This window comes from Eptesicus fuscus, chromosome 1, assembly GCF_027574615.1.
Source record: "Eptesicus fuscus isolate TK198812 chromosome 1, DD_ASM_mEF_20220401, whole genome shotgun sequence".
Taxonomy (NCBI): Eukaryota; Metazoa; Chordata; class Mammalia; order Chiroptera; family Vespertilionidae; genus Eptesicus; species Eptesicus fuscus.
In genome coordinates, this window is record NC_072473.1 from 23,135,355 (window position 1) to 23,155,639 (window position 20,285).

The 20,285-nt window shown below is 36.2% G+C and overlaps 1 protein-coding gene across 2 annotated transcripts in view; it reads right to left on the bottom strand.

Annotated features, from left to right (window-relative positions):
* DMD (dystrophin) overlaps nucleotides 1-20,285 on the bottom strand; it is a 1,914,059-nt gene that overhangs the window by 1,639,755 nt on the left and 254,019 nt on the right. For both annotated transcript variants that reach the window (XM_054720874.1, XM_028129748.2), the window contains exons 9-11: nucleotides 9,735-9,836; nucleotides 9,502-9,609; nucleotides 1,368-1,547 (exon numbers count right to left, since the gene is read on the bottom strand). In XM_054720874.1, the coding sequence (XP_054576849.1) occupies nucleotides 1,368-1,547; nucleotides 9,502-9,609; nucleotides 9,735-9,836 (390 nt within the window). The remainder of the gene's footprint in view (nucleotides 1-1,367; nucleotides 1,548-9,501; nucleotides 9,610-9,734; nucleotides 9,837-20,285) is intronic.

Sequence of the window (20,285 nt, forward strand, 5' to 3'; positions counted from 1 at the left end):
TACAGATAATGTATTATAGAATTGTACCCCTTAAACCTATATAATATTATTAACCAATGTCACTCCAATAAATTCAGTAAATTAAAATATAAAATAAAAGTATCAAATTTTCTAATGCCTCATATATTTATTACATAGATACCAATCGCAATGAAAAGTAGCCATGGCCAGATCACATATAATAAGAGGAATCATATTCTGGTAGTAAAATCACTATTAGATCAAGTTACTGATAAAATATCCAATGGAAAACAAATGGATTTTTATTATTGCCTAATGATTGCACAGGAAATGATTGCAATTTATATTCTTTAAAAATTTAAATATAAATTTGATTTTAAAATGAAGCTTATCTATGATTGAAAAACATATATTTTTCCTGATCATATTTTCTTAAATTGTATTTCTAGAAGCAATACTTCAATCTTTATTTAATCTTTCCATGAACATTTTGTAAGTGCAACTTACCACATGTCAAATCTCAAGAAAACAAATTCTCTGCTCTGTCTCACAACAGAGGAGATACATGCCTCTAAAGCTATTGAATGTGGTCACTGCTGTAATAGCGATGCATGCATGGCATACTGAGCTATGAATTGTGACCAATTGATAAAAGTTGGTCTCTAAAATGTAAAACAGTATGGCAAAATATGTTAAATATTATTATACATAATGTTAATATTTTGAAAACTTCCCATGATTCCACCATCTGACAACATAAGATAGTAAGTTTCCACTTTTAAAATACCTAATTTTCTTACATAAACAACCAAAACTTTTAAAGTCTCAACTTTTAACTATAAAGTCCAATTATAACACTACAAGTGTAACTTAGATGTTTTCCTAATCTACAGCAAATGTGTATTAAATGTAACTAAGCCACATGAATTATTTTGTAAATCAACTATCTCTGGCAAAAAGTCCAATGATTAGATTCTCACTTGCATTAGTAAAAAGATGTCTTTAGTGAAATCAAAGGATCTGCACCCTAGGCTACACCTATCACAAACTTCCCTTGGACAACTAATTTCCTTCCTCGTGGTTCTATGAATGTATGATTTGGGGTTACTTTGAAAACACAGTTCCCTAGCATTTTGTCCAACTGCTCTAAGTCACTCAGATTCCCATTCCTACTCAAGTGGCAGCTTTACACTCTAAGGCGGTAATTAGTTCAGTCAATTATCACTCACCCCTCCCACATTCTCCAATATCAAAACATCCATGAGAGCCATGTTTTTATTCAACTGACTACTTTGCAAGGACTAACCCTATGGCATCCTTTGTAGGAGTATAGTGTTGTTCTCTTAATGCATTAGATTTCAAAAATAGCAGGGAACATTTATTTTAGGATAATTAGAATCACTAACCTGTGCTGACTTCTTTTCAAGTTTTTGGACTAAATTATCCCAGCGCTGGGCAAAGTTGTCCAGTCGTGCTTCCATTTTTTGTGTTACTGATGTATTTTTCAATGTTGCAAGAAGATCTTGGTAAAGTGAGCGGAGTTTGTCCATGTTTTCCTTTTTAGTTTCTACATCTGTTTTCACAACCTTTTAAAACCAGGAAGAACACAGAATAAGCCTAGGCTACATTTTACAAAACACTCCAATTCAACTTGCTTTTACATGTATTTTCTTATTTGCAAAGAAAAGATTACAACTGTGCCTCAAAGGACCAAAGTAGAAAATTAAAATCCCAACAATCTTCCCAAGAAGCTTGAAGTTAAAAAATAAAAGTCAGATGTAGAATAAACAATATAGGAACTTAAAAGCTACCTTAAAATATTTGAAGAACTGCCAAGTAAAAAAAGTAGCCTTTATTCAAAAGACAAAAGAATGATCAACATATGGAAATTACTTTTTATATTTAACAAAACAGTGAATGGCATGGCTCTTGAATATAGTGAATTTACTTTTAATTTCTAGTAGAATTCAAGTGAAATATCACATGCCAGGCTTACCAAAGAGAAGATGAGCATGGCTAAAAGCCTTCCCATTCTGAAATACTGTAATTATTTGGATAAACTTGCAATATTACTTATTTCTGCAATTTTTACATTTTTTCATTATCTATATATATATATAAAGAGCCAGGGTCCATAGCATCCAAAATGACCGAAGGGATGACCAAACACCAGGCTGATCGCGCAGCATGCTTGGGTGGGCAGGGACTGGCAAGCGGGCTGAACTGCTGATCGCTCAGAGAGAGGGAGAAGCAGAGCTGATCAGCAGCCACCCCAGGCTGCTGGCAAGGCTTGTGGAGAGAGGGAGAGGTGCAGCTGCTGTTGAGGCTTGGAGAGAGAAGCAGGGTCTGATCCACAGTCTCTGTGGCATCTGCTGATCAGCCCTTGCCTCTCTCTCTGGGCCTCACCAGCAGCCTGGGGCGTCTGTTGATCAACCCCGCCTCTCTTATCAGGCCCAGAGATAGGCCTGGAGACACTGACTGGCATAGAAACAGACCAATCAGAACCAAATCTGGGTGAAGTGCCAGGAGCCAATGGCTGCCTAGGATGCGGAGGTGTTGACGCTGACTGACATAGAAACCAGCCAATCAGAACCAAATCTGGGTGAAGTGTGAGGAGCCAATGGCTGCCTAGGAGGCAGAGCTTTTGACACTGACTGGCATAGAAACCGACCAATCAGAATCTAATCTGGGTGAACTGTGAAAGCAGAACCTAAGCTGGGGGCTGAGTAGGGGTTTTAAGGGCAATAGCTGTTTGGTGTAAGGTGTAAGAAAGCAGTTCAGTTTTTTAATGACCTGTTTGGCAGTATAGTGCATATGGCTGGCTATCAGTGCAGTTATAGGGATTATGTATTTTTGTCTGTCTAGAGCATCTCCTCCTGCTGAAAAAGGCTTCCCCCCCCATTTAAGCAATCATAGCCTGTATAATCTATCTATATTAATAAAAGGATAATATGCAACTTAGAATGGGTCGATTGGCCATTTTATGGACATCCAACTTCCTTCCTGAGAAAGCCATGGTGGTGGGGGCCAAGGCAGAGGCAGTTAGGAGTAATCAGACTGGCAGGGGAGAGCAGTTGGGGGCGAGATCAGGCTGGCAGGGGAGGGCAGTTGGGAGCAACCAGGCTGGCACGGGAGGGCAGTTGGGGGCTAGATTAGGCCGGCAGGGGAGGGCAGTTAGGGGCAAGATCAGGCCGGCAGGGGAGAGCAGTTGGGGGCAAGATCAGGCCGGTAGGGGAGGGCCATTGGGGGCAAGGTCAGGCCAGCAGGGGATGGCAGTTGGGGGCGACCAGGCTAGCAGAGGAGTGTAGTTGGGGGTAAGATTAGGCTGGCAGAGGAGGGCAGTTAGAGGCAAGATTGGGCTGGCAGGGGAGGGCAGTTAGGGGTGAGATCAGGCCAGCAGGGGAGGGCAGTTAGGGGCAATCAGGCAGGCAGGCAGGTGAGTTGTTATGAGCCAGCAGTCCCAGATTGTGAGAGGGATGTCCGACCACCTAAACCATCAGTCGGACATCCCCCAAGGGGTCCCCGATCAGAGAGGGTGAGGGCTTGGCTGAGTGAACCCCCACCATGCACAATTTTCATGCACCAGGCCACTAGTTTGAATATAAGACCCTTGAATGAAGTTTACTGACAAATATTTTAGCATGTTATTCAATTAAATTTGGTTCTTTGAGTATAATTACCTTCTCAAACTAACTTTAGAGTTCATTAAATAACTGAATATGCCACAAATCCTTTGGAATGACTTTGCATGTTTTCAAAATACATATGTATTTTATTAAATATTTTTTTATACCATTCTTATTTCCAAAGTTCCTGTGAGTTATGGAGGATTACATATGCCCTTTGGTTACTATGGAATTAGTAAATAAAGTGGTGTGTGTGAAATCAGTAGATCAGGGCAGCTTATTCTTTCACTTTTCCCTGCACTTTAGAAAATCTAATTTCCAGTCAAACACTAGTCCTTGATATAACTTGTAAACACACAAGTACAGGAAAGAAAGGGAAAACATATTTTATAGACCCTTTATAATCCCCTCTTGGTGATAGTAGCAAGAACAATGAACATAAATAAACTAAGCTGTGAGACCTGTCATTTCAAAACAAACACAAATTTATTTAAGAACAAACATTACATATGGTAAAGCAATTGTCATGAAACAGATGAACCAATTAATTACTCATAAACTGAAGTTAGTAATAGATAAATTTTATACCTTGATTTTGTTTAAATCAGATTAGCTTTCCTTCCATTAAATTTAAGTGCATACTTGGACTAATATTAAACCAACAATTTATGCTACCTGCCTAGAACTGAGACCCAAATTCAAATTTCAGTGTAGAGTCTTCCAATTCTTTATGGTGTCTCATTTTCCTTTTATTAACCTTTTGCACTCAGATGTCGAGTGTGACTCGACACGGTTAGCATTAGAATAAAGGAATCGAGAAAAAAGCAAGCGAGTGCAAAGGGTTAACTTTTGGCATTTATTTATTTACTAGTGGCCCGGTGTATGGATTCGTGCAGTAGGGTCCCTCGGCCTGGCCTGTGGGGATTGGGCCGAAACCAGCAGTCCAATATCTCCTGAGGGGTCCTGGAGTGCAAGAGGGCACTCTGCAAAGTTGTTGTTGCTCAGCAGCTCTTGTGTTGAGTGTCTACCCCCTGGTGGTGAGTGAGCATCCTAGCTACCTGCCAGTCGGCCGGTCAGCAGTTGCTTAGGCTTTTATATATATAGATAGATTTATCCTCATCAGAGGAGGATGTGCTTAGAGAGAGGAAGGAAAGGAGAGAGGGAGGGAGAAAGGGAGAAAAAGAGGGAGGGAGGTAGTAGGAAGGAGAGACAGAGAAGAGAAACATTGATCCCTTGCCCCAACCAGGGATTTCAGGGAAAGTCATGCATGTTCCTTGATTGGGAATCAAACCCACAACCTTTATGTGCATAAAACGATGTTCTAACCATCTGAGCCACTACAGCTGGGGAACATGCGATTATTTTATTGTAAGCCAACTCAAGTTGTTTTTGGAAAAAGCATAACAGAAATAAAGACATACTTCTAAAAATAGAAAGATGTAAATACAATCTTCTTTGGCTTTCTCAAGGTTTAAGTGATGATTTTAAATAACTATATGTGTAAGGCTAAGAGGTGCATCCAGTATTTAAACTGAATATGTAATGAGTTGGAAACATTTCAGGCAAGAGTCTGAATTAGGTTTAAAGAACAGGAAACAATTTGCACTGGAAATTTATGGGTAACCTCATGTTACCTAAACAGGTTTTCATAGATGATCTATAAAACTAATTGGATACCCAAAGAGATTTAGTGACAAATGAAACTAAGCCTCCTGTGCTAACACATTAAATCAAATAAAGAAGCATTTGGCGAACATTACAACAATAAAGGGGAAAGTCACCATTAAATACAATTAGGAAAAATACATTCATGGTAAAGTAAAAAGAGCATTATTATGCAACTGTGGAATTATCAAATCAATATATTTATCTAAATCTATATAACAAAATTACAAAATTCCTGTACTAACAAATGCTTCTATCTAGATCTCTGTGTGTGCTTTTTTAAATGGTGATGGCAGTTTAGTTGTTTTGTCTCAATTTGTTTCCTCTTTGCTTTGGATATCTACTTCTTTCCTCTCCCTTTCTCTCTCTCTCTCTCTCTCTCTCTCTCTCTCTTTCTCTCTCTCTCTCTCTCTCTCTCTCTCTCTCTCTCTCTCTCTCTCTCTCTCTCTCTCTCTCTCTCTCTCTCTCTCTCTCTCCATAATTGCTCAGTTCCTTAAGGGATGTCCTACCATGACCAAAAGAGGCAGAAGATAAAAAGTCCATGATGGTTGCAGATACATTAGATTATACATTAGATTATAGTAATCAACTGCCTTCTCCAATCTATCCTTGGATATACATTCTTTTCAGCATGGATTCTATGTGGTCATGTTAAATATCTATGATTTAATTATTAATTGAGTAAAAACAAGAGTCTTTCTGCTTATCAAAACCTGATAATAGGACTTTGAGTACCAGAGAAACACAGAGCTCTATAAAACTCAGGAGGCAAAAGGAAGCTCCAGAAAATTTATATGCAGTCAGAAAGTATCTTAAAAGAAGGAAAATATTTAATTTTCATAGAAGCCAAGCACCTGTACCTACCTCCAAGGTAGGCAGGAAGGTACAGTCAATAAATCAGATCAGGCAAAGGAGAGACAGGAGGAGACAGCTAAGCTGCTCAAGAAGACCAAATAGGCATGTTTTCTCTGGTCAAGGTTAGACGATTTGAAGTGAGAAAAAATACATATACTTACAAAAGACCCAGGAAGTCTTCACCCTATTCTCATCAGAAGAGTAATGCTAAGATAATTTCTCTTACACAGCAAAATTTATTTCTAAACCTATTTTATGTGCAGTTACTTACCTATATATGTGAGAAGTACTCAATTGATTCATATCACCTATTGTTATACTTAGGTAGATTGATCCATTGTGGAGATTCTCAACTTTAGAGAACATCAGAATCTCCTGGAGGGCTTGTTACAATGCAGATTGCTGAGTACTATTTCCAGAGTTTCTGAGTCAGTAGGACTGAGTTGGGGCCTAAGAATTCGCATTTCTACCAAGTTCCCAGGTGATGCTGAAGTAGCTAGTGTGGGGACCACACTGAATCTTTCTGGATGAATTCTTTGAGGATGAGAATGGAAACTAAGGTCAAGGTAGCAAGTCCTGGTAAAATAGCACCATCAGTGGGGACATGCTGGGCTCCCAAAATCATCCCTTCTGTGCCATTTGATCCCATAGGCACCTGAGAGTGTCCCAATTCCACAGGACTCCTGTAGGCCCTGCACATCATACTCTCTTGGATCAAGCTTCCCAGAGTTGACCTTCCCTGGCAATCATGACCAGTCCTTCCCAGCATCTTGTACTGGTTCCCATGAACATCTCTCTTGCATGTTTGGGTCTTCCCATGATAGCCTACATTTTCCTATAAGCTTAGAATTCCCCTGGTAAAGGGTACAGTTTCTTCTCTCCTTTTCTTTTTATCCTTTACAACAAATAAAATTTCAATTTTTACCATAAAAAATAGACCTACACAATTTGGATAAAAATACACATATACCGGAAATGAAATACTTGATTTCTTCCCCGCCCCCCTGCCTCAAATAAAAAGTAGGCAAAATCCCATGGATTAATAGTGATAATATTTCAAAACCAATTACACTGATTGTAAATACAAGATTTTTAGTACATGGTATCTATACTTAGGTATGTAGTAGGAACTAGTGACAGATGGCACCTGTTTTGGGTCTCAGATTGTGACATATTTTAATGAACATTAAATTCTTATTCACTGCCTGAGTCAGCAGGGGAATTTTACCTCAAAGTCTACACCAGCTGTCAGATTTTGTTAATTGGCTTAAACTATCAAATGTAAGACTTATCCATAATATATTTTCACTTTGCTCACAAGTAAGATGACATAATTTGAATTTTAATCATATTGGAAAATTATTGAGACTTTGCTAAGAGAGCATTTTCATGGCCCGAGGCTAATAAAGTCATTTACACACAAAAATGTCAATATAGTGACATATGATTGTTCAAAATGACAGTTCTTGATTACTGTTAGATTTTGTCAAGGAATCAAATGATATGACAAGTTTTGAAATGTTTTAGAAAGCCTGGACCTGAGTCTTGATGTCTTAGTGCTCATTTTAACTCTGCTATTAATGTTCTATGACACCTTATATAAATGCCATGTGTTTTTTCCTGGGCCTTAATTTCCTCTTCTGAAATAAACTTGTCTCTCTCTCCTCTTCACACCCAATGCTACTTTAGATTAGCTCTTCTAATTGGTCTCCTTACTACCAAAAGTCTTACTAATACAGAGTATTACAAAAATGCAAATATAATTGTTATCAAACTCTTAATGGCTCCCTATCAGCTGCAGAACAAAACTGCAAATATATCACTGATATTTTTGCATTCTGTTGATATATATATATTACTTTTTATAAACCTTTCTTTTGTCATATAATCACTCAAGAAAACATATATTCTTTGAGGAATGATTTGTTATAAATAACAAGCTAGCTTGTAATAACCAGTAATAAAATAGTGAATCTATTTTAAATTAAAAGCCTAAAGATTAGTAATTATGCAACAAAAAATGTATAATACAAATAAATATATTTAAAATGATACGAATTTAACAGGGAAATTTATTTAAGAAGAGCTTTTAAAGTAAATAATTTAATTACTGGGAAGTGTGATATATAATATCAATACAGAGACAGATTAATTTAGATAAAATTATGAAACATTTATAATAGACCTTTGTTTTATATTAGAGTTGACATCAAGTTAGCACTTAATAGAACGGATCTATAAAAAATCAAAAAGAAATCCTAATTATGCAATATTTTACTTTAAAAATAAAGCTTAATATTAGATTGGCCTCTCCTTTACTAGAAAATAGTAGGATTAACAGTGAAAGAGACGTTTTAGAGATCTTTTTAAATCCTGTAAAGTTCATCTCAAACTGAAATGTCTTAATGAATACTTCCCTAATGGTCTTTGTTCTGCCAAAGTTCCCTTAGTTATCAAAACACAGGCACTTATAATCAGTGACATTGGTTTAATATTTTTTCCTTGCTTCCCAAACTAGGGTAAAAGCTTTTTGTATGTGAGGATAATCATCTCTTGGACTTCTGATATTTCCCAGAGAACTACTGAAGTATATTACTTTAGACATATACTGAGCACTTTTTAGGTTATGTTTTGTTTTTAATTTTAAAGAAAATTAGGGAGAGGGAAGGAGAGAGAGAGAGACAGAGAGATTTGGTGTTCCACTTATTTATGCATTCATTGGTTGACTCTTGTATATGCCCTGACTGGGGATCAAACCCACCAACTTGCCATATCAGGATAACGCTCTAACTAAAGTCTTATTTCAGGTATGCTATATTTTTTTAAGAGTGTAATTTTGTTTTAGGAAACAAGGTTGAAAATCTACCTATATCTTATGGAATTAATGTTTGTATCTCTCCAAAATTCATATGTTGAAGGTCTAACTCCCCAATATGACAATATTAGGAGGTGGGCTTTGGGGAGGTAATTAGGCTTAGTTGAGGTCATGAGAGTAGAGCCCCCATGATAGGATTAGTACCCTTTAAAAAAAAAGGAAGAGATATCTCTATTTCCACCACCAAAAAGGTGCTGTCTGGAAGCCAGGGAAAGGGCCTCACCAAGAGGCCAGCACCTTAATCTTGTACTTCCCAGCTTCCAGAACTGTGCAAAATAAATGTCTATTGTCTAAGCCTCCCAGTCTATGATATTTTGTTAAAGCAGCCTGAGCTAAGGCACTTTAGCTTTTCCTATTTTAATTAAGAAAAATAACTATATGATATAGTTAAACAGGCTGATCTAAGCAAGAACAATGAACATTTTGTTTAGGATAGGAACAATGGAAGAATGAAATAATGGTGTTCATATAAACTATTGGGATTTTTAAAAACATGATTGAAAGAATAAAAATACATACGGCCAGCTTTTGAAGACTTGATAACTTTTCATTTTGATCCTTAAAGCCACTTGTGTGAATCTTGCTCTCTGCATCTTCTTTTTCTGAAAGCCATGTGCTAAAAAGGCACTGAAAGAAATTAAATAATTCCCAAAAAGAAAATAAATAATTATTAAAGTAGATTATCATTTTTTCATTTATTCATTTAACATCTTTCCATGTCTTTCACTGATACATTTTCCCACATGACTCACCTGTTCTTCAGTAAAACGCTGCCATTTTAGAAGTATGTCTTGTAAAAGAACCCAGCGATCCTCTGTCCACCTACAGATGTTTGCCCATCGATCTCCCAGCACCTGGGGAAGAGACAACCCACCACAATGTCATCAAATACTTAACTGTTAACTGAATTCCATTCAAAATGGCAAAATGCATCTAATTTTGAGCCTCCAATATATAATAGGAGTTGTAAAGAACATCCTTCCTGCTTCTGCTTATGATCGATAAGCACTGCTCCTTTAGCTTGCCTTTGACTATTTCAGTCTTTCACCTTACATTGAAAAGCAAAGATACTTACAAGAAATCTGAAGCAGTTATCATACCACTGTTTGATGTGTCTCCACAGTAAATGTAAGACAGCAAAGTCATAAAGATAGAAGCAAAAAGCATTTTGCATTGATAATATGACAATGTGTAATTTTCTTAGGTCAGAAAATACACCCCAAAGAATAAAACTCTAGGACTCTATTAAATGCATTCCTAAGCACACCCTTATTTGAATTGATCCTGTGTAATTAGTGTTATTTATATATTGATTAGAGAAGAAAATCATTAGTAACAAATTATATGCACACATGCATTTTTTAAAACTCTCTGGATTATTGTTATAAATGATTAAAAATGACTATATCTCCAAACTAGTCTAGTGAGAAAACTGTAATATTGTCTGAGTAATAACTGCCAGTTCTTTAGCTGTCACAAATGTCTTTGTGCACACTCTATTTTAATATGTAACATAAACCAAGTACCAATGGTTTTTACATAATTAAATATGTTGTAATGCTTTCTGCACAAAGGAAGTGTTTTTATGACAAAAAAAGTATCATTTATTTCAACTCCACTATGATGTACTTTAGAGACTGAATTTTCAACTCTTTTGACTTTCTTCATAAATAACAGAATTATTTTCACATACCTACTGGATCTTTAAAACTAGACTGATGGTAATTAGATGTAACATGATGATCATTTTGTAGTGTATACAAAGATCAAACTACAGGCAGTCCTTGGGTTATGTCGGATATCCATTTCTATGGCGCAACGCAACACGATTTTCGCCATACCTTGGAACCCACCTACATAAGCACTACATCACTCACATGGAGCATATACACAGCAGTAATGAAGTGAAACAGTAAAAAGAAAATTAAAGGAAAGATAACAATTCCTGACCTTTACTTGTGGTAAATAAATAATAAAAAAATCATAAAGCACATATGTACATACATCAAAATGATGGAACTTTTTTTTTATAAATAAGTGGGAGATTGCGACTTAACCACAAAATGACCTATGTCGAGTCCCACGTAATACAAGGACTGCCTGTATTATGTTGGACAACTAAAACGAACATAATGGTATATGCCAATCCTACTTTAATAGAAATAATAAAATTAAATGTTTTAATACAATAAAAAACAACAACAAAGTATTTCAAAATATGGACAGGTTTTATTTTATAAAGAATTAGAGCTAGAAGAAAAACATTTGTTACTTATATATTTTTACAAATAGATTTAGCCTCTAAGATAACCCTCATCATAATTTCTACATTACTTGATGCTACATGTTTGGATTGATCCACCTAGAAGATATTGATATATGATTCAAATAATACAATGTAATTAGCATCAGGACAAAATCAACCTATTCCTAGGTGGCTTTGAAATCCCTAATTTTTCAAAAAATTTGTTTAATCTACCACCTTTTTTATAGTATTACATATATCTTTTTTTTCCCTAATTGACCTCTCCCCAACCACTTCCACCCCCCAGCAAATGTCCTCCCCCTCCGGTCTAGTATACCAGTATGTGTCCATTGGTTATGCTTATATGCATGCATCCAAGTCCTTTGGTTGATCTCTTACCCAACCCCACCCTCCCCTGACTTCCCGCTGAGGTTTGACAGTGTGTTCGATGCTTCTCTGTCTCTGGATATATTTTTATTCATCCGTTTCTGTTGTTCATTGTATTTCACAAATGATTGAGATCATATGATATGTATCTTTCTCTGACTGGCTTATTTTGCTTAGCATAATGCTCTCCATGTCCATCCATGCTGTTGCAAATGGTAAGAGTTCTTTCTTTTTTAAAGCAGCATAGTATTCCATTGTGTAGATGTACCGCTGTTTTGTTTTTTTATTCCACCCATCTACTGATGGGCACTTAGGCTGTTTCCAAATCTTAGCTATTGTAAATGGTTCTGCTATGAACATAGGGGCACATATATCCTTTCTGACTGGTGTTTCTGATTTCTTGAGATATAATCCTAGAAGTAGGATTACTGAGTCAAATGTAAGTTCCATTTTTAATTTTTTTGAGGAAACTTCATAGTGTTTTCCACAGTGGCTGCACCAGTCTGCATTCCCAACAGCAGTGCATGAGATTTCCTTTTTCTCCGCATCCTCGCCAGCACTTGTCATTTGTTGATTTGTTGATGATAGCCGTTCTGACAGGTATGAGGTGGTACCTCATTGTTGTTGATTTTTTTGTGTGTTTTTTTTGTTTTTATTTATTTATTTATTTATTTATTTATTTATTTATTTATTTTTATTGTTTAAAGTATTACAAATAGTAGTACATATGTCTCCTTTTTTCCCCATTGACCTTCCCCCGGCCTCCCCTACCCCCTGGCACATGCCCTCACCCCACCCCCCAGTGTCTTGTGTCCACTGGTTATGCTTATATGCATGCATACAAGTCCTTCGGTTGATCTCTTACCTCCCCCCAAGCCCTCCTGTTGTAATGTGAGTCTTCTCTGCCTCTATATCTATCTCATTGTTGTTTTGATGTTTTGATTTGCATCTCTCAGATGATTAGTGACTTTGAGCATGTTTTTATATGTCTCTTGGCCTTCTGTATGTTCACTTTCGAAACGTGTTTATTTAGGTCATTTGCCCATTTTTTTTGGATTATCTTCCTTTTGTTACGATGTATGGTATAAGTTCCCTATAAGTTTTAGAGACTAGACCCTTATCATAGATAACATTGGCAAATACATTCTCCCATGCAGTGGACTTTCTTGTTGTTTTGTTGATGGTTTCTTTTGCTGTGCAGAAGCTTTTTATTTTGATGTAGTACCATTTGTTTATTTTCTCCTTAGTTCCATCGCCCTAGGAGCTGTATTGGTCAAGATATGGCTATGACATGTGTCTGATATTTTGCTGACTATAGATTCTTGTAAGATTTTTTTTTATGGTTTCCAGTCTTACGTTTAAGTCCTTTATCCATTTTTACTTTATTTTTGTGTATGGTGTAAGTTGGTGGTCTGGTTTCATTTTTTGCATGTATCTGTCCAATTTTCCTAGCACCATTTATTGAAGAGACTGTCTTGACTCCATTGTATGCTCTTGCCTCTTTTCTTAAATGTTAATTGAGCATAATGGCTTGGGTTGATTTATGGGTTCTCTGTTTGGTTCCATTAGTCTATATGTCTGTTTTTGTGCCAGTACCAGGCAGCTTTGAGAAGAGTGTCTTGGTAATATAGCTTGATATCTGGTATTGTGATCCCTCCAATTTTTTTCTTCTGTCTCAGGATTGCTGTAGCTATTCAGGGTCTTTTCTTTCCCATATGAATTTTTTGAGAGATTGCTCTAGGTCTGTGAAATATGCCGTTGGTATTTTAATGGGGATTGCATTGAATTTATAGATTGTTTTGGGTAGTATGGACATTTTAATGATGTTGATTCTACCAATCCATGAACATGGTATATTCTTCTATTTGTTTATGTTTTCGTCTATCTCTTTTTTCACTGTCTTGTAGTTTTCTGAGTACAGGTCTTTTACCTCTTTAGTTAAATTTATTCCTAAGTATCTTAATGTTTTTGTTGCAATGGTAAACGGGATATTTTTTTTAGTTTCTCTTTCTGTGATTTCGTTATTGGTGTATAAAAAAGCCATAGGTTTCTGGGTGTTAATTTTGTATCCTGCTACATTGCCAAATCCATTTATTAAGTCTAGTAGTTTTTTTATGGAGTCCTTAGGGTTTTCTATGTACAATATAATGTCACCTATGAATAATGACAGTTTTACTTCTTTTCCAATTTGGATGCCTTTTATTTCTTCTTCTTGTCTGATCACTATGGCTAATCTACCATCTATTCAAAAAGGGAGTTCTGCATATGAGTAAGGAGTATGTAATGGACATTTTACTATATTGTAAAATAATCATGCAGTTCATTCACAGTGAGTTTTTAGTTTTTTTTTCAGAAATGTGAAAATGTTATTGTTTTCAGCATAATGTAACTGATTTTCATATTTTTATAATTTCCCTCTCTACTCTACTCCTTTTCAATTCTGTTAGTTTATGACAGAAGCCATAGCACTGAAATAGTGATGCAAGATATCCATAGCAAATGCACTATCATAAATCAATGAATTTGACAATATTAGCCATTTGATTATTACAAGCTGGTAGTTGGGATTTTTTTCTGAAACATATTAGTTCTTTTTAGTGAACTTCCTAGTGGTCATGTCAGTATGCATCAGGTAAAATGGCATTTAATATATCTATTAATGGATTACTTATGAAAAAATTAACTTTGAATAGAGAAAATCTTACTCCTTAGCCACGAAGTATGCCATCTGTCTTATTTGGCCTTATATAAAAGGGAAAATTGCAGCCATTCAATGTCAGTGAAGGTGGGAGTTAAAGGGGAAAGGAATAAACTCAAACTGTAGCATCAATTTTATAAATGAAAGAAAATGAACTGATACTTCCAAGTAGATATAGCAGCTGTTTTCGTACTATAAGACACTCCAATGCAGTACCCACTTAAATAGTACCTTGGGTTTGTAATCTTATAAATGGATGATTACATTTATTTATTTGTGGAGAATAGCCTATAAAACAAATCCCAAAATAACATCCATATACTAAATTGTTCAAGAATATTAAATTTAGTCCAGCTAAACTCAGTGGTTGAGTGTCGACCCAGGAACCAAGAGGCCACTGGTTCCATTCCTGGTCAGGGCACATGCCTGGGTTGTGGGATCAGTTCCCAGTGGAGGGCGTGCAGAAGGCAGCTGATCAATGAATTGCTCTCATCATTGATGTTTCTCTCTCTCCCTTTCTCTCTCTGAAATCAATAAAAATATTTTTAAAAGAATATTAAATTTATAGAAATTCCAAAATATATTAATATGATATACTTTACAGCATGTTTTTTTCTCACTATATGAATGAGTCACACAAAACTAATAATAAATATTCTTTTAGGTACATATTTAATACAGTTAAGACAAGTATTTTAAGAATCTTATTAAGTGTCCTTTGTCTTCAAATAGTTATAATGGATAGTTTTGATAATTCATTAAGCAGGTATATAATTCAGTCAGTATTTAAGTTAGCTTCTACCTCATTTATTTGTCAATCATGATTTTAATTTAACAACAAATATTAACTGAACACATACTATATGCCCCAAATTAATGAACTAGAGATGTAATAGACTGAACAGTGTATGCCCCTAAAGTTCATATGTTGAAGCACTGTCCCCCTATAATACAGAATGCGTCTCTGTTGGGAGATAGAGCCTTTAAATATAGCTCTTTTAAGATAAAATGAGGGAAGAGTGACCTCAGAAGAATGGTGGTGTGAGAGCACACCTTTTCTTCTCCCCTTGAAATTTCAATAAGTTAACCAACTATAATTCAACAAAGAAATCTCTCCTCAACACAGATGCACACCTGAGAGACCTGCAGATTGAAATATCTAAAGGTGGGCAACTAAGAATAAATAGGAAGATAAGAAGGGAGGAAAGCACAGACAGCCAGTAAACACAGCCCTGCAGCCAAGAGTTCATGGCTCCACTGGCCAAGAAAGGGGAGAAAGCCGGCAGTAGCAGGTGCTTCCTTCAGCCAGTAGGAACAGAGAGCTTTGGGGGACAGTCTAGCAGGGTGAGCAGAGTGGAGCAAACAGTAACTGAGTCAGCAGATATCTGACAGAGCATGGGATTCTACTTTGTGGCTTTCCACTGTCAGTCTGGGTGGTGGTGCTCAGACAAAGAAACAGAATCACAAAGCCATACCCCTACTTGGATTCCCAAAACTCACCTCCTGCTGCCTTTGGAGTCAGGTCCAGGAACATGTTATCTGTAAACCAAGAGCTGTTGCAGTATAACTGCTGTTTCCCTCAGTGACTGATCCCCAGGCGAGGTGCTTGGAGTAGGACCCCAATGAGGTCAGGGGTCACCATTACTGTGACAGCTAAACAAATCCCACCTCCAAGCAGCACAGCTGTACTGTCTTATAGAAGACTCAAAGGTTCCAGAATGAGACCACAGAGGTAAAAAATCTTGCAATTTCATTACCATCTACTGAAAAATACTAGAAAGAACTCTTCAGAGATAAATGAGTAACCAAAGGAAGACAACAAATACCATTAAGCACCATAACGAGGATGACAGAAATAAAATTTTAAAAATCACAAGAAAGCAAGTTGGAACAAGTGGAAATATGTGATATAAATGACAGAGATTTCATGAAAATACTCAACAAGATGCAAGAAAAGACCAACAGGCAATTCAGTGCAAGCAGAAAATAAATCAATGAACAAAATGAGTACCTTACCAAAATGTTTGAAACTTTTAAAAATAACCAATCGGAAATCCTGGAAATGAGAACCAACCAGATAAAGGAAAGAATTAGTGATATCAAAGATAGGTATCAAGAAGTGATGTAGAGGGAAGAAGAGAGAGACTGCAGCATAAAAAAAAAAAGTGAAAGAGTTCTATGAGACCTATTCAATTCCATCTGAAAAAGCAATATTAGAATTATGGGCATTGTGGAGGAAAAAGAGAGGGAGCATGGAATGGAGAGTCTATTCAAACAAATATTGGATGTGAATTTTCCAAATCTATGGAAAGAACTAGATCTTCAAATACAAGAAGTAAACTGAACACCTAGTTAACTCAATCCAAAGAGGCCCTCTCCAAGGCACTATGTATTAAAGCTGTCAAAAATTAATGACTAAGAAAAAATTCTCAAAGTAGCCAGAAAAAAGAAGAAAATTATCTATAAAGGAAAACCCATCAGGATTTCATCCAACTTCTCAGCAGAAACTCCACAAGCCAAAGCAAAGTGGAACCAAATATTCAAACATCTGAAAAAGAGAAATTACCAGCCTCAAATAATATATCCAGCAAAATTATCATTTAAATATGAAGGAGAAATAAAGACGTTCCCAGACATACAGAAGCTGAAGGGATTTATCACCAGAAAACATCCATAGCAGGAAATACTCAAGGGAGTTATTCTACCTGGAACAAAGAACATAAGGTCACAACACTATATATAAAATCACAAAAAAATCTTACAGCACAAACAGGGAAAATTTGTGACAACAAAAACATAAAAGAGAAGGGGGAAAAGGTCTAAACTAGCAAAGGAAGATGAAGATCAGATACACTCAAAAGAAAAAAAAAAAGTCAACTACGCTGCAGTAAAAAAGAAGGAATTCTTACCATTTGCAACAGCATGGATGGAACTGGAGAGCATTATGCTAAGTGAAATAAGCCAGTTAGAGAAAGATAAATATCCCATGATCTCAGTCATTTGTGGGATATAATGAACAACATAAACTGATGGACAAAAACAGATCCAGAGAGAGAGAAGCATTGGTCAGACCATCAAACCTCAGAGGGAAGGTAGGGGAGGGTCAATCAAAGGACGTGTATGCATGTATATAAGCCTAACCAATGGACACAGACAACAGGGGGGTGAGGGCATGAGTGGTGGGGTGTGTGGAGGCAATGGGGGATAAGGACACATATGTAATACCTTAATCAATAAAAAAAGTAGAACAGTATATATAGAATTTCATTTTTTATAAACCTAATGGAAACCACACACAAAAATCCCCAAACCCAGACACATAGCTTAAAAAAATAGAAAGGAAGTATGGAATACCGCCAAACAAAACAATGTACAGAAACATAAAGGAAAAGAACCAATGGAGTCACAGACAGAACTAACAGAAAATAAAAGATAAAATAGCTATAGGAAATCCTCATACATCAATAATTACTCTAAATATAAATGGTCTGAAATCACCAATAAAAAAGCATAGAGTAGCAGGGATGATAAAAAAACAAAAACACAAAAAACAAAAACAAAAAAAAAACAACAAAAAAAATAATATGAAAGCCCTATATACTGAAAATTAGAAAACATTATTAAAAGAGATTGAAAAGACAAAACAAAATGGAAAAGTATCCTATGCTCATGAATTGGAAGAATCAACATGGTTAAAATGGCCATATTACCCAAAGCAATATGCAGATTTAATGCAAATCCTGTCATGTCATTTTTTTAAGAAATAGAATGAGAGATCATCAGATCTATATGGAACCACAAAAGACCCCAAATAGCCAAAGCAATCCTGACAAAAAAGAACTAAGCTACAGGTATCCCACTACCTGAGTTCAAATTATACTACAGAGCTATGATAATCAAAACAGCATGGTATTGGCAGAGAAACAGACACATTGATCAATGGAACAAAATAGAGAGCCCAGCTATAAAATCACATGAATATGGACAGATAAATTTTGACAAGGGACCCAGAAACACACAACAGAGTACAGACAGTCCCTTCAATAAATGGTGCTGGGAAAACTGGAAAGCCACATGCAAATGAATGAAAATGGATTACCGTCTGTCCCCATGTACAAAAATTAATTCAAAATGGACCAAGACCTAAATATAAGACTCAAAACAATAGGTTACATAGAACAAAATATAGGTATCAAACTTATGGACCTTGGTTATAGAGAACATTTTATAAACTGGACCCCAAAGGCAAGTGAAGTAAAGGCAAAAATAAATGAATGGCACTATATCAAAGTAAAAAGATTCTGCAGAGCAAAATAAACTGACAACAAAGCAGAGACAGCCAACCAGTTGGGAGATGATATTTGCAAATAGTAGCTCTTACAAAGGTTTAATTTCCAAAATATATCAAGAACTCAAAACTCAACAACAAACAAGCAAACAACCCAATCAAAAAGTGGGCAGAGGACCTGAAAATACACCTCTCTCAAGTAGACATATGAACAGATATATGAAAAGATGTTCAACCTTACTGACAATTAGGGAAATGCTAATCAAAACTACAATGAGATACCATCTCACACCTATTAGAGTGGCTATTATCAATAATACAAGCAATAAAAAGAGCTGGAGAGGTGATGGAAAAAAAGGGAACCTTCATCACTGCTGGTGGGAATGTAAACTGGTATAACCACTATGAAAATCAGTCTGAGGATGCCACAAGAAATTCAGAATAGAGCTACCAAAAGACCCAGCAATCCCTCTCCTGGGTATATACCCGAAAAACTCAAAATCATCTATTCTCAAAGACATGGGTACCCCAATTTTCATTGCAGCGTTATTCACGGTGGCCAAGACATGGAAACAACCAAAGTGTCCTACGATAGAGGACTGAATAAAGAAGATGCGATATATATCCACTATGGACTACTACTCAGCCATAAGAAAGGATGAAATAACACAATTTGAAACAACATGGATGGACCTTGAGAACATTATGCTAAGTGAAATAAGTCAGTCAGAAACAGCTAAGAACTGCATTATTTCACTCCTGTGGGATATAAACTGAAACTCATTAGCACAAATAGCAGTGTGGTTATTGCCAGAGCAAAGGGTTTGGGGGGAGAAGGGGCTCCTAATATAAGGTGACAGGAGAAGATCTGACTTTGGGTGGTGGGTACACGGTGCAATATACAGATCTGGTAACATGAAAACCCACACCTGAAACCTATTTGTTCATGTTGACCGATGTCATCCCAATCAATTTAACAATTATGTTTTAAAAAGATAAAATGAGACTGTTAGGGTGGGCTCTGATCTAACCTAACAGGTATCCTTATAAGAAGGAATTTGGACACACAGAAAGACCCCAGGGATGTGTTTGCACAGAGTAGAGACCAGGTGAGGACACAGCAAGAAGATAGCCATCTGCGAGCCAAGGAGAGAGGCCTCAAAAGAAACCAAACTTGCTGATACCTTGAACTTGGACTTGTAGCCTCCAGAACTGTGGAAAAATAAATTATGTTCTTTAAGCCACCAATCTTTGGTGTTTTGGTATGGTATTTTGTATGACTAAATACAAAATACATATTTAATAGAGGCTGATTTCATGGCATTACAAAATATCTGACCTAACTAAAATTGTTAAAAGTAAAGATATAGTTACAATGGATAAATTTTGGAGAATACAATTGTGATTTAATGTTACTCAACTTTCCAAATACAAATACATTATCACTTTACAATATTGTTTTATGTGGAGAAGATAAAAGTATCTAAGAGCCAGACAACTTGGATTCAGGTCTTAGATTGGGCAATTGCTTAAATTACTAATATGCTTATGTCTTTAGAAATTACAAGCATACTTTAAATACATACTTTCCTTATAATAATTCTGGCAATTTTTTGAGGTAGTGAAATTATTATCCACAAACAGCCCAGTGAAATCAAGTGAACTTTTTCAGGAAAGTTATGGTT